The sequence below is a fragment of the Contarinia nasturtii genome, unplaced genomic scaffold (genome assembly GCF_009176525.2).
Source record: "Contarinia nasturtii isolate CC-2019 unplaced genomic scaffold, AAFC_CNas_1.1 Cnas_scaffold_350, whole genome shotgun sequence".
Taxonomy (NCBI): Eukaryota; Metazoa; Arthropoda; class Insecta; order Diptera; family Cecidomyiidae; genus Contarinia; species Contarinia nasturtii.
Window position 1 is genome coordinate 1,934,177 of NW_022197705.1, and position 14,285 is coordinate 1,948,461.

General features: G+C 35.4%; 1 protein-coding gene across 1 annotated transcript; it reads right to left on the minus strand.

Moving 5' to 3' along the window:
- Window positions 1-572: 572 nt before the first annotated feature.
- LOC116338174 (probable ATP-dependent RNA helicase spindle-E) lies at window positions 573-6,630 on the minus strand. The gene is made up of 20 exons (XM_031763278.1): window positions 6,125-6,630; window positions 6,033-6,060; window positions 5,816-5,965; window positions 5,451-5,693; window positions 5,260-5,382; window positions 4,991-5,178; window positions 4,776-4,927; window positions 4,522-4,688; window positions 4,221-4,458; window positions 4,048-4,143; window positions 3,225-3,987; window positions 3,011-3,161; window positions 2,473-2,937; window positions 2,294-2,413; window positions 1,954-2,235; window positions 1,843-1,880; window positions 1,466-1,718; window positions 1,283-1,389; window positions 1,012-1,215; window positions 573-919 (listed from the first exon to the last, which is right to left on the minus strand). Exons 1-20 carry the CDS (start codon window positions 6,490-6,492, stop codon window positions 781-783), a joined length of 4,275 nt encoding a protein of 1,424 aa, XP_031619138.1. The 5' UTR covers window positions 6,493-6,630; the 3' UTR covers window positions 573-780.
- Between the last annotated feature and the right edge of the window lie 7,655 nt (window positions 6,631-14,285).

Genomic DNA, 14,285 nt, shown 5'->3' on the forward strand with positions numbered 1-14,285 from the left:
AAAACACAACCGACCTGCTTCAATAAAAAAAACTACATTTTTATTCTCTGCGGATTCAAATTCTCTCCATTCATTCATTTTTTTATCACTATTTTTATTTAGGGAAATGTTCTTCCACTATAGTTTTTTTTGTAACACATTATGTGCGAGATAACAATAACATCGACGCTATTATTTGAAATGTTCTCGTATTTGTATTGCATTGTATTATGTAGAAATGCGATGGAGCGTTAAATTTGTTCAAAATGCAAATTAATGAAATGGCGCCGCATATCCTAACTCTGAACCGCGCGCATATGAACCGAAAAAAAAACCACCACCGCCACCGTTTTCTAGATTATATTAGTTGTTTTGGATAATGTATTTGCACATCATAACATCTAGTTCTTTGTGCTGTTTGTGTGTGCGTGTGTGTCGCGTCGATGAATTTATATCTTTTGATTTATGCGACGTCCTTTCATAATATAAATCATAATGTTAAATCTAAATTTTTAACACACATCGATTTTACATAGGAATATTTATTATTTTATTAATCGGATTAATACATTTTCATGAACAATGTTATGTCTCTTACTTTTTCATCAAAGTACTATTCTATTCAGGTTATTTTTTCTATTTTTATGTTTCATTGGATTCTTTTTTTATGGAATAAATGAATTAGCTTTTAAATTGCATTTTTGCGTCATTGTAGAAAGTGGAAAAATAAATGTCATCATGGAAATTTTTTTGCAAAAAAAAAAATACATATATGGATCGGATGCTGTCAATGCGGTCTCTTTACAATGGGTTGACGAATCCGATTTGTTTTTCGCGCTCAATGTGTAGGCGAGTCATTAAGTGGGCTCGTAACATGGTCACATTGTCAATGTCGGTGGCACAAAGTTGACAAATCACGGCTCTCGGCATCGTCATTGTCCTATTTGTAAGCAATAACAACAACAAAAAAAATGAATGCATTGGTAAATGTGCGAAAACCTTATAATTAATTGCAAGAAAAATGTGTCTTACATTTTGCGCAATTCGGTACAGTGTATTTTCAGTCGTTTCTTCATGGTGGTGTCTAATGTCATCAGACGCGGCAGACCATGTAATGGGAAAATTGACTTCAAACCATATATATTATTCGATTCTTTGAAGTCTGATTCGGCATATTCTTTCCATTCATGTGGTACACAATGTGTTTCGATTACTGTACGTTCCTTCGTCAACAAACTGCAAATCAAATGATATTCAAATTAATTTTCCGTATTTTACAACAAAATTATAACAATTAACGCACTTCAACGTAACTTCTTTCAGTTTTTTCATAACCTGAAGACGATTTTTGAACGAAACTTTATCAGACGATGACAACAATGTATCCAAATTGTATCGCATCTGATTTATCTGGTGAAAGAAAAAAAAATACCATCATAATATTTAATTCACACAGTTTATCGACATAATGGATTTTTTTTCTTACCATTTCCAGATCTTCCATTCCAAAATCGAAATCCAATTGGAAGACTGCATCATGTTCAGCGAAATATGGATGTTTTCGGTCGTCATTGTAACCAAGTCCAGTTCGCACTGATATGTATCGCGAATTCCATTGATCACGCTTCAAATCAGCTGCTGGGCAAAATACCATGGCCATTAGTGGTCCAAAGCCACGAATCGACGGCAGCAATGTTGTTTGATGAATGGTAAATTCCTTGTTGTTAGCGCTCTGCTGGCTAAGAGGTTAGAAAACGATTAGCGGCGATTAAAAGGTTTTTTTTTTGCATTGGAATGGGACTTAACATCCAGATCATTAGATCATTTTGTAAACTATCGAAATTAATACATGAGAATATCTACCTAACGTGCGAAGCAACCATATATTTAATCGATTGATCCTATAAAATTTGAAAAAAAAAAAAAATGCGAATGTTATAAAATGCATACATACGTTGATATTCACATACGTACCTGTTGCAATGAAGTGAGAAAAACACTGTTGACCGAATGCATGTCAATATTAACTGATCGTTTGCCGCTGTGCACCAAAGCCGAATGTAGTTCACTTTCCAATGGGCTTCTAGGCCCCTTCAAAATTACAAATCTTTCCAACATGCGATGATCGAGTTGCTTAATCGAATCACCTTCGATCATCGAGTAGTATTCATCACAGTCGACAAATTCAAGACATTCGGCATCGTGGCCTTCTTGATCGATTGCTTTTTGCAAATGTTGTCGTTTCCAATGATTGTTCTGAGAAAGAAAAAAAGACGTGAAAAAAAACGTCTTGAAATATCAGGAATGTATGTACCTTTGATAGAATGTTTTCCTCGCAGAATTCGCCGAATCCTTTACGAATCAGGACGTCGTTTAAGTTGATTCCTTTCGTCAAAATGTACACGCTTGCGATTCCATTTACGACGGAGTAAATCTGCAAAAGAGAAAGGATGAAATACACTGTCGTATTATGTAGGTTCAAATAGACTTTACTTTGGCTGTGACTTCACGTTCTGTAACAAAACTGTTGAATAAGTCAACCGTTGCGCGATCCCACATATTTCCACCGCTAATATTCGCCATCGATGGTTGAATTTCGGCCAATTTGCATTGGAAACAGCGTGCGGGGAATGTATCTTGTTCAGTTTGTGTTTTGATGAAAACGTACAAATCTGTCATTTGACACTTTTGTGTGCGACCAAAATCTATGAAACATACGGTGCATTTGAAGGTTTTTGTGAATGCATTGTAGTCCCAAGATATCAAGCGAGCGCGGTATAATTTTTTATCCTTGTGATCGCGGGCAACAATTATCTTGGCTTCAATGAGAGGTGTGTAGTCGGTGCACGACTGAATAATTGTTGTCAATTCTCTGTTATCATTCAGTTCGCGATAGAAATCTTCAATTCGTGGTCGCTCATTTTTCGGTTGGAACCAGAATTTCGTACAATTTTCAACCTATATTAAAACAGTAATGTGAGTCTTATTTTGTTTTGGAGTTGAATATCGAATCCGAATAATTTCTACTTACGTGGGTGATGGTGCCAATGATTTCTTTGACCTGTGTCTTGGGAATGCACAAATCCGAAATTTCATCACGAAGACTCTCTTTTGTCATGAAAGTCGATCCAACAACGAGACCAATTCCAAGCTCTTCGGCCACTGTCATTTCCTTCTCCGGCCTGAAAATAAGACAATCACATTTTCAATTGATCACTGTCAATTGGGTCGCATGTTGTACTTACTTCATCACATCGATTTTCATTGGCATATTCATTCGTCGCATTTTCACCGATTTGTAGACTTCGGTCAATGTTTTTCCTGGAATCGAGCAATGCTTTGTATCCCAATCGGTACGCATATCGACATCAATCAGCTGATCCATATCAAATGTAACAAAGATCTTTTCTGAATTCTTATCGATCGCAACTTTGACACGATTGATATCTTCTTCATCAACAACAGTGGTTCGGAACAGATTTCGAATCGAATCCACATACAGCTCGCGTATATGCTCTTTTGTAAATCCGGTGAAAAATACCGTATTATCTGGATCACGGCCATTTAATGTTCGCCAAGCTTCACGTTCAATCATCGGATTATTAATGGCTTCGGTGCCAAAGAAGTTTGGATAGAATGCACCAGCAATGACCACCTTTAGAATGATGCTTTTTTCTTGTTCAGACCAACGAACCCGATCGACGCTGGTGATTCGACGAATGCCAATTTTCTCCAGGCGCTGTGTCAATTCCTCGACCAATTGATGACATTCGCCCAAAGATCGAACATCCAAACAGTGTTTTTTGCAAAAATCACGTTCGGCTTGTTTTTGCTCATAATTTTTACCGAATACCTTTTGATCGTGCTTCAAACGCCAAATTCGGTATGCATTCAGAATTGCGAATAAATCACTACCCGAACCATTTGACCATTCCAATCGACGTGTGTATGAGGTCAAATCTCGTTCGAATAGGATTTTGAAAATACTTTTCGATGTTAGGCCAGCCGCTGCGAAATAAATATATTTTGAAATGTAATCTATGAGGGTGGAAAAACACTTTTTCTTACCCATTATGATGGCTTCTTCGAGAACACCGAAACAGTAGCCAAAAACAATGAGTCGGGCTGATCGGACATCAACCGGTAGATTCGACATGATTCGTCCTAATGGTTCAATTCAATGATATCAATTTATAAAAAAAAATCAGAAAATTTTGCATCAAATCCATTGGTATGCTTACCAAGATTTGTCAAGTCGCCATCAATGGGTGAGAACCCTTCTTCTCGAATAGTCAAATGTAACGCGCCCAATTCTTTCAATGTCAAAACGGTATTGGCCACATCGTCCAGATTGGGTCGGTCCATTGCCATGCCCAGAATAATATGTGGTGCTTCCATGTCGAAAGTCTTTGCTTTTAATACAATATGCTCAAGTGGTGACAACAGCATTTCGGGTATCGGTGATTTTTTCATGAAAACCTGGTTCAATTTCATGGTATCAATTTTGGAAATTCGAATATTTTTACATTAAATCCAACTTACTTCATAGAATTTTCGTGAAATCAAACGATAACAGCGACCATTTGCCGTGCGACCAGCGCGCCCAGCTCGTTGTTTGCAATTGTTCTTCGATGCCCAATCCATTTCGAGCATTGTGAAATTTTTCGATGAATCACTTTTCAGATATTTCATAAGACAGAAATCAATAACTGTAATGATACAACAAAGATGATTGTTTGTTACATTTTTAGTCTATGAGATCTTTGTTCTCTTTATAAATGGTTTATGTGATTTACCAAATTTGACATGTGGAACGGTGATTGAGCTCTCGGCGATATTCGTTGACAAAATGATTTTACGAACTCCTGGTTCAACGGGCTCGAATATCGATTGTTGTTCTTCGGTACTGATCAAAGAGTGCAAAATAAAAATTCGCCACTCGGTTTCTCTAAAAACACAAACCAATCAACTGTAAAATTATAATAATTGTGTGTATGTTTGTACATCTTACGCTTCAGGGCAATCCATTAATAAGGTGCGAAAACGGCCAATTTCATAGATGCCCGGCAAGAAAATCAGCACAGCTGATAAATGGATCTCCGGATCCTTATCGATATTTTTCAGATTTCTTACAAGCATCTGTGCAATCTTATACATTCCATCGCTGATGCCCGGTTGTTTGAAATTTAACTCAGGCATCTGTTTTCGTAAAAAGAAAATGTTATATCGTCAAATTCCAAACGTTTAACGGTAAATGTTTGTTATCTCATATTTACATACAATGTCCCTGTTGAAGTCATCGGCATAAAATTCCTTCACGGTGTATATGCTCTGCTTGTCGACTTTTATGATCGGAGCTGGAATCCAGTGATTGAATTTGTAAAAACGGAAATATTCAGCAAACTGCAACAAAAAAAAAATATCCGTTATCCCATTTTCAATACTTTTTCGAAATCGAGTTGAGAAATTACTTTCTCCGTGTCAATTGTGGCCGACATCAAAATGACTCGAACATTTGTAGCTTCTTTTGCCCATAGCATCCGTATAATGATGAACAGAAAATCCATATCTTTGTCGCGCTCATGCACCTCGTCAAGTACGATGTGTGTGTATGGTGCCAACGTTTTCATTTGAATCAATTTTTCCAAAAGAACGCCTGTTGTGCAGTACAAAATCCGTGTGTCTTCGGAAACAAAACGTTTGTCCAAACCAATCTATTTTCATCGAACAGAAAAGAAATACGAAAATTATGTTGGATGTCAATTTATAGGTTATGACCAGTATACTACAATGATGAATCAGTTGCAATGATGTTGAAACAAATCGACTGAATTACCTGGTATCCAACTAGTTTTCCCAGTTCCCATCCGCGTTCATCAGCAACTCGTTCGGCAAGACTTCTTGCAGCAATGCGTCGCGGTTGTGTGACAATAATGTTGCACGCCTTCTGATTATTTCGCGCTTCATCAAGAATCATTTGTGGTATCTAGAAATTATCAGGCATGAAATGACATTATATTTCGTCAAAATGCTAAATAACTATTTGCAATTACCTGCGTGCTCTTACCACAGCCTGTGGACCTGATAAAATCCAAAAAATAAACATTAAATTCAAGTCAGTGATATAAATACAATGTGTGTATACCCTTCAATAACAACGCTCGGATACTCGGCGATTTTCTCGAGAATTTTCGTCTTTGAAGCCCATACCGGTAAATGTGTTGCATCTTGTGATCGTTGTTCGAACTTGTATCGTGAGTAAACTTCATCATTCTGCGCCTCTTCACAATCAGTCAACGCGGCACTCGGTTGCAATGTTATTTTGATGGAATCTTCGACTTTTTTGCGAATCAATTGAATGTCATCTTCCAATGCATCTTTTTCGCTTTCTTGCAAACACTTGGCACTTTCTGACGGATTTGTAACAGCAATACGTCCATTTGTTAAGCCTCCCGAAATTCTAATCGGCTTGAATGGCTTATTTTTATTGAACATTATGTCCATAAAATCCATTTTGCAATATGGATTTTTTCCTTTGTTTCGATATTTATAAATAAAAAAAGAGTTCACCAGAAATTGCTGTTTATAGCGCGAAAGACAGTTCGTGAATAAGTCTTGAACGAAAGAAACAAATGGTACGTGTAAACTAATGAAAAGTCACAACTGAAATGAGACAAGCACAGTGCTTAGCACACACACACACTTCATGCGAAAACACAGCACTGACTTTGCCATTTATGCAAAAGAATGGAAGCAAAAGAGATGCGAGATTTGTGTGCAGTGTCGCTTCGTACGGCCAGAACGCGACAACAACAAAACTACACTTACATACGTCTTGGTTGAAAAACCACACTGTAAAACGTTTGTGTGCTATGCCGATCATCACGTCAGCCACAAACATCCAGACTGACGAACAATGAACGAAAAGAACAAAAAAATGTACCGTTGACCATTACAATGTGCGCATACATTTCTCAATTTTGAGACTCAAAAATTTATTTATAATGTAATAATCTTGATTTGATGTGTCGTTCGCCAAATAACGAAAATTATGATTATTTATATTGTTTATTTACTGTCTTGTAAACGCCAACATTTCCATTTTGTTGTTTGTTGAATTTAATTGGAATTGAAAGTTGATACAAAACACTAACCTACAACACAGAACAATATCATGTATCGTTTGGTTATGCGGCTGTACGGCTGTTCGGCTGTTCGGCTCTCTGTACAGAGCTCACAAATAAATAATCGCAATAAAAATAAAACATTTCGAATGCAAACATTCACACAAAATGAACATGCGAAACAAGCGTGTGAACTAGCATCCGAGTCAAAAGGGAACAAACAAAATATCACATTGAAATGGCGTGCGTTGAAAAAGCGACAAATATTTTCGGTTGAAGGCAAAATGGTAGAGAGTGTGTGACACAATTGGAATGGGGGCACACAAGAAATTTTGAGCTGTGAACAACACACTGGGTGTGCCGTGCCTTCCAGTTAAAATGTTCGAAAATTGAGAAAAAGAGAGATTTTTTTCCGCTATTCATGGCCTTTCCTCGATTTTTTTTTTTAAATGTGAAAATATGTCACCCTGTATCGTGTATCCAAAATACAAATGAAAAACATTATGCGATCTGGTCTTTGCATTAGCATTAGCATTTACAGAGAGAAACATTTGAATGTGACAGAATATTCTTGGTTGTAATGTTGTTTAAATTTATGCACACAGCGTAGCAGAGAAACAACAATCTTCATATTCCTTAAATCAATGTCGATATTCCACATACAATATTTCAGCTAGCTGTATAGTTTCGAATAGCGCCTCTTTTCTTGTGGCACAACGCAGATGTTGTTGAAAGAAAAAAAACACAGGCGATTTACTTCAGGGAGATCGGGAAAACGGAGAGAGACTGAGAGGGAGCGCAAAGAGCGGGACGTAATGAAGAGAGAGAGAGAGAGAGAGAAAGAGGAAGGGAGAGTCTCTGTACAAAACTGTATATGAATGCAAAATTGTGCTATGCAAATCCATTTTGGATTATCGAAATCGACAAAAGCGTTAAATAACCAGAAAACCATGCGATGTAATTTTTCATTTCTTCTTCGGTCTAACACCATAAAATCTATGTGTTTTGATTTAAAACAATGCGAAAACTTTTAAAACTTAATATGAAACAATTTCATTGAGTCAATATATGCATGAACGGTGAAATATGAGCGCATTGGGCGAATAGCCATTCGTAAAATCATGTTTTGATGTCCTAAATGCAGTGCAAACCTAAATTATTTACTCGAAACGTATTGCAGGCAACCGAAATACACACACACATACACGCTATGTCAAACTAGCCCATTTTCTATGAAACTATCTAAAATTTAATTAAAACTGGCAACCGACAACCAAATAGCAAACGCTGGAGTATTTAGAAATCTCTACTTTGTGTTTTAGTACAATTTAATGCGTTAATATTTTACCCAACTGATGTTGGAGACAGTTAATGCATTGAAAATACATGACATCGGTCGTTTTTTTTGCTCTCCATTCAATTCATTTGTTTCGATTTTTTAATATGGCAAACAGAAACTTGTGCAAATTTAATTTAATATTATATATTTGCTTAACATTTTCCCAAATAATAATATTATCCACAGCTGAGAAAAGTTCATTCTGACACCGGAAGAAAAAATTTGAAAAAAAAAAAAAATCTAATATATTTGATTACGATTGTGATTTGCTTTCGAACACTATTTGAAAATGTCCTTATATTTATGCTAGTATTTATGGAACCGATTAACAAGTGTGAGTGACATAAATTGTAATTTAAATAAATTGCGGAACACCAATATTGCATTTCACAAGCGGAGAAAATAGATTTTAATAGCACCGTAACCGTGGAAAAGTTGAAATGACCGAAAATTTATAGCCATGACTATGTCGTTTCTCTCATTATTATTGAAGTTAACATTAACATACGTACAGCATACATTTTGTACATAAATCCTGCACATCTACTACTATTGTGCTATGTTTATTTCATTTTGCAACTGATATGTTTGCTTCTGTTACACGGTACGCATTTAAAATGACTTCAGACAATCAGTCAGTCCATCTGGATATTAAAGTGGTGGCTCTGGAAGCAGCACTTGGATTTTTGAATTGTTAATACTAAATTTGGCATAAAATACGGTGTGGTTGATCGGATTAACAAGTGACCCAAATGCTTTGAACTATGCAATTTATTGATATTGCATGCATTTGAATCAAAACACCAATGTTGAAAATTTTCGGTAAATAATCACGATGATGGCATCCAATGAACTGGACATTCAAAATTCAAAAGGACACTACTGATCCTGCATTCAGCCTTTTTATTAGAATTACATGAAATAATTATATTGAAACATCATGTTTTTTTTAATAATAGCTATGACATGGTGTAACCCGGCTAAATTAATATGGAAAAAAATCCTCTGCAGTGATTGAAATACGAGCTATAGTAATATTACTAAATGTAAAAACTATATATATATATCCTTACGGTTCAGTGGAATTGGATGCAAAGATCTCAATGTCATTACCAGACAATATATTTAGCTGCCGTCATCTGGATATTTCAGCTCATCTGGATGCCGTCAGCAGATGATGCGAAGTGAAAACAATAGAAGTGATTGTTATAGTAATACCAGTATATAACAAGCTTATATACCTATAACAATCACTTCTATTGTTTTCACTTTGTATCATCTGCTGACGATATCCAGATGAGCTTTAATATCCAGATGACGACTGCTAAATATATTGTCTGGTCATTACCTTCAGGTGAAATTACATATGAAAATATTTGTAATGGCCACTGGAGCGTTTGGTTTTATTAATTATATTTTACTACTCGTATTCCCAGATAGGTGAATATTTTGTTTGCACATTTTTTTCAAAATTTGTGCAATCTCAAATTTGTTCAATTATAAATCGCATTTAATAACTGCCTTTGATAAAGCAATGTTTCTGTTTGGGCTAAAAACCCTTCGAATTTGCAATCGAATATTGGCAAAATGTAGAAATATAATAAAATTTAATTGCATCGTCACGAATGTGGACTCATGTACAATTGTACATACATAAAAATCGATTTTTGATGAAATCAACAAATCGAACATAAACGTTTTGTGAATTTTTTTTTTGTTTCAAGCCGAAGCAGAATTTTTGTTCGGCGAAACATAGCTGAATATAAAAGTAATTAAAGTTCAAATTGTTGTTACATAAGACAAGGGCAATGATGTCAACAATTGATACACCAGCAAAAGTATTCATGTATTTTTTTACTCCCTTTGTTCGTGTGTATGCTGAAAAAGTACGTTTCATCGACTGGTAAAAATGGATTATCCGAGTGTAGACACTTCATTAATGTATTCATATAATCTCACGTCTCAATCGGAGAGAGACAAAAATATGCAATGTGTAAAACCAATCTGCAGCTCATTTAATCGATATCAGATTGAACAATCGATACAATGTAGCGTCATCCATATATATTGTCATTTTGTTTATTTCTAGCGTGCTATGTGTTTTAGGTGCGCGATTGAAATTCATGATATGTCGATTTTCCATATGCCATTGCACAACTAAAAATTACCTAAAATCCAGATTAAATACATCTCTACATCTTTCATTGGTTTTATTGTGATGGGCGGTAAAACAACTTTTATATGAAATGGTATAACATTCGATTCGTTTCCTTATTACGGTTTGATATACAGAGGGACCAAAAAATATATGCCAAATTGAAAGAGTTTTATTTTTTTTTGTTCCAAAACAATTTCAAATAAAGTATCAAATAAATGTTCAATCGAAAAAAAGCGAATGAATACAATCAGACATATGGTTGTTCAATAAGCATCATTTAAATATTTCTACGGGATTAAAAAAATCTACTTGCTCTACTATATAATTCGTACAATTTGATGCAAAAAAAAGTACATACACAGCTACGTGAAAATGTTATATTTGACTGGCGTTCACCAGACAAACCAGACGATTCATCGTTTAAAGATGCACATTATGGGAATAAAACAATGCTCTGGATGCATCGGCAACATTTATTCAATCCAATTGTGAATCGGCGAAAAGCAACCCCATTTCGTTCTGTCTATCTTTTCATGCACAGTTTCTCGTCGTAATTAAATGTTTACCGCATTCTTTTTTTTGCCTCTTTTTTCTCTCATCAATTTCCCAGTTGTGGTGCACATGAACTGTTTGCAATTGTTGCCTTCACCAAACTTCCGTCTTCTGCTCTCATAATATTTGTTGTTCATTTTCGGATCAACATGCTTGTGTGTTAAGTTTAATGTGAAGACATTTCCGTGGAGTCATTTTGATTTCTTGCCAATGCTTAAAACTTTTCACATGCGAGTCGATTTGGAATCTGTTTAAACATTTTTCCTGCAAAAGAATGTTAACGGTTCTTTTTTTAAAAAACACCAAAAAAAATATTCAAGCTAAATTTTATCGAATTATGGTACAAATGCCAGACGTGCATACTATACGCATATTTTTCGATGAAATTTATTGCTTAAATGTATTTTAATTTGATTCTATTTTCGCGATTGACAAAAACATGTCAATGACTTGCGCCGGAATGATTCAACGAAGATGGAATTCAGCAATATTCACTCATTCTTAATATTGACATTATTTTTAGCATAGGATAGAGGAACAGAGAGAGAGAGACAGAGAGAGAGAGAGAGAGAGAGAGGGAGAGAGAGATAGCGAAAGAGAGAAAGAGGCGAAAAAAGATTGGGGAGTGGGATAGATGGGTAGATGAAAAAGTGGCAATATTGAACATTCATTGATTTTCGAAGATACTTAACCATCTAATATGTACTTTTTCTTCCGTTTTTATTCTTTGACACTTTCCAGATTTTCTCCAATTTAAACAAGCATTATTCATGAAACAACCTGTTCAACCTTCCTTTTAAACTGATTTCCTTTAATTTAATTTTCTCGGAAATTGCGTAAAACGTTGAAGAGAGAGAGAGAGAGAGAGAGAGAGAGAGAGAGAGAGAGAGAGAGAAAGGAGGCGAGAGGAACAAAGTTGAAGACGAGCAAAACGTGCATGTACTCTGCGATGTACAGTGCCAGAAAATGTATTGAAAAGTCTCGAAAAGAACAAAAAAAAATTGAGCGAGTTTCCACTTCAAGCAATGAGTGAAAACTTTTTCCAAATTTTTACACTCTCGTATTTTCGTACAACTTTTCATTGGCAATGGGTTGGTTTGCATTACGTCGCTTCGATAAATATTTTTTATGCTAATAATTTTTTCCCTCATTCTTCACATCACGTCGTTCAACGCTGTCGCTTATCTGTCAGTATTATCAAGTGATGACCATGGATTGAACGACCTCTTTAACATTCAAATCAATCAAAAAAAAAATCCGAGAAGATGAAAAACGAAAAACGGTCAACTATAAGTGTCACTTGCCAGCTTTTGCAACAAGACTTGCTGCTGAACAAGTTTTTCATAATGCAAATCACACAAAACCACAATACAGCAACACGCGGTTGGCAAACGCGTCGAAATTCGTATTTTCACTTGTTTTTATTCCCAACTCATTCATATTATTTTTCTTTCGAGATTTGTTTCTCCCTCTCGCTCTCGTTCACGCTCTCTAGTTCCCTTCGGAGGCGATAGGTTTTGACCATTTGAACCATACCCAAGAATTTTTTTTTCTTCATTCTGTTTAGCATTTCCTCTTTTTCAGCCTTTGCATCATTTCGAATTTGATTATCATTTTCCACCACAAAACTTATTCATTGAAAATGAACATGAGGCAACAAAAAGAGAAAGCACATCAATGACATTTTTCTTTATTTCTTTTATTATTTTGTTCATTTCACCAGGCTTTCAGTTCAAAGAGAGAAAATATTTTTGTCGTCGCCTCAATGAAAATTATTTCTGGAATGCCATTCAGATTTTCCGCTTTCTTTTATAATTTTTCATTTTATGTGGTGATTTGAATGGGAATTTCCGTATTCGGATTAAAGGATTTATATTCATAAATGTATGCTGAAATTGATGAAGTATTTTTCAGAAGAAATAAAAACGGAAAATTGTACAAAAATCGGAAATGTGCAAAGAGAGCACGGAAAAAGGAAACCATAATCTAAACGGTTTTACACGATTCTAAAGCGTACGCTAAAACATTCATTTGATATTAGTTTACACATCGCTCTCTCTCTCTGTGCTTGTCTGTCTTTTGCTCTCTCTCTCTTGTTATTTCACTAAATCATTCCAATTTTAAGAGAAAAAGAAATCGTCCGTGTAGTTGAAGTATAATTGAATTGTAAGAAAGAATAGTATCTTGGGTTATATTTTTCCTGTGCAAACACAAAACGAAAATAATGAGGCTGGGTCGCTGTTAGTTTTGATATTTAACCATAACAATTTCAGATAGTAAATGTGTACGTGTGTACAATCACAGTAACATTCACGATTTTCGTACCTTTTATTTCTGGAATTTGTTCAATTAAAATATTTGCACCGTACCAACAATTTTCTTCGGGTGACTGGTGTGCCACAAGAGAAATAAAATGCCCGTGATTGTGTGCACACACATATTTTCTTGTCTCATGCGTTCGCGCGTAAAACAATTCAACGCTATTCTGAATATGTATTTATTCTTTTTTTTTCTACTCTCTCCCTCTTCTTCGTTCTCATACTCGCGTTCGCTCTTCTTTGCTATCTTCGCTATCTTCTCCATGTAATGTTCCTCATGAACTTCTCATATTGCATTTGGTCTGGCAAAAGATACGGAATAGTTGAATACATTTGAATTTGAGAAACATGATAGAAAAAAAATATCCAAATTAACTGTCGAGGCTGCATTCTCAAAATCGCTCACGCTGAAGTAATTGCTTCGTCCTTTTACAATTTACGATCAGAAACGCCGGAGAAGCGTTCAGATAAAACAATTGCATTTGCTATGTATATTTGTGCACATATTTACACTGGTTGTTTTCATTTTTATTGTAAGCCACTTTCGCTGCGGGTAAAGTGTGTGTGTGTGTGTTCTAGGGGCTTTCATCATTCGTTCATACAAATTTATACACAATATTCACGTCCTATTCATCATATATACGATTAAAATTTCTCGCCTATACCAGTGAATAAGATGTATTTCAAACTTCAGTGTACACACACACACAGTATTGCTACACAGAATCGAAGAAGATCCGCACAAAAGAGAACAAAAAAACATGCCATAGACGAAATATATACGAAATATACACGAAATATACACCAAATATATG

What these genes read in the sequence shown, in the direction of transcription:
- LOC116338174 (XM_031763278.1), bottom strand. Translation starts at nt 6,492, where the DNA reads ATGGATTTTATGGACATAATGTTCAATAAAAATAAGCCATTCAAGCCG. An exon ending in ATGACTTCAACAGGGACATT is followed by an intron (nt 5,179 to 5,259) that starts GTATGTAAATAT and finishes TTACGAAAACAG; the next exon opens with ATGCCTGAGTTAAATTTCAA. An exon ending in TTTCACGAAAATTCTATGAA is followed by an intron (nt 4,459 to 4,521) that starts GTAAGTTGGATT and finishes AAATTGAACCAG; the next exon opens with GTTTTCATGAAAAAATCACC.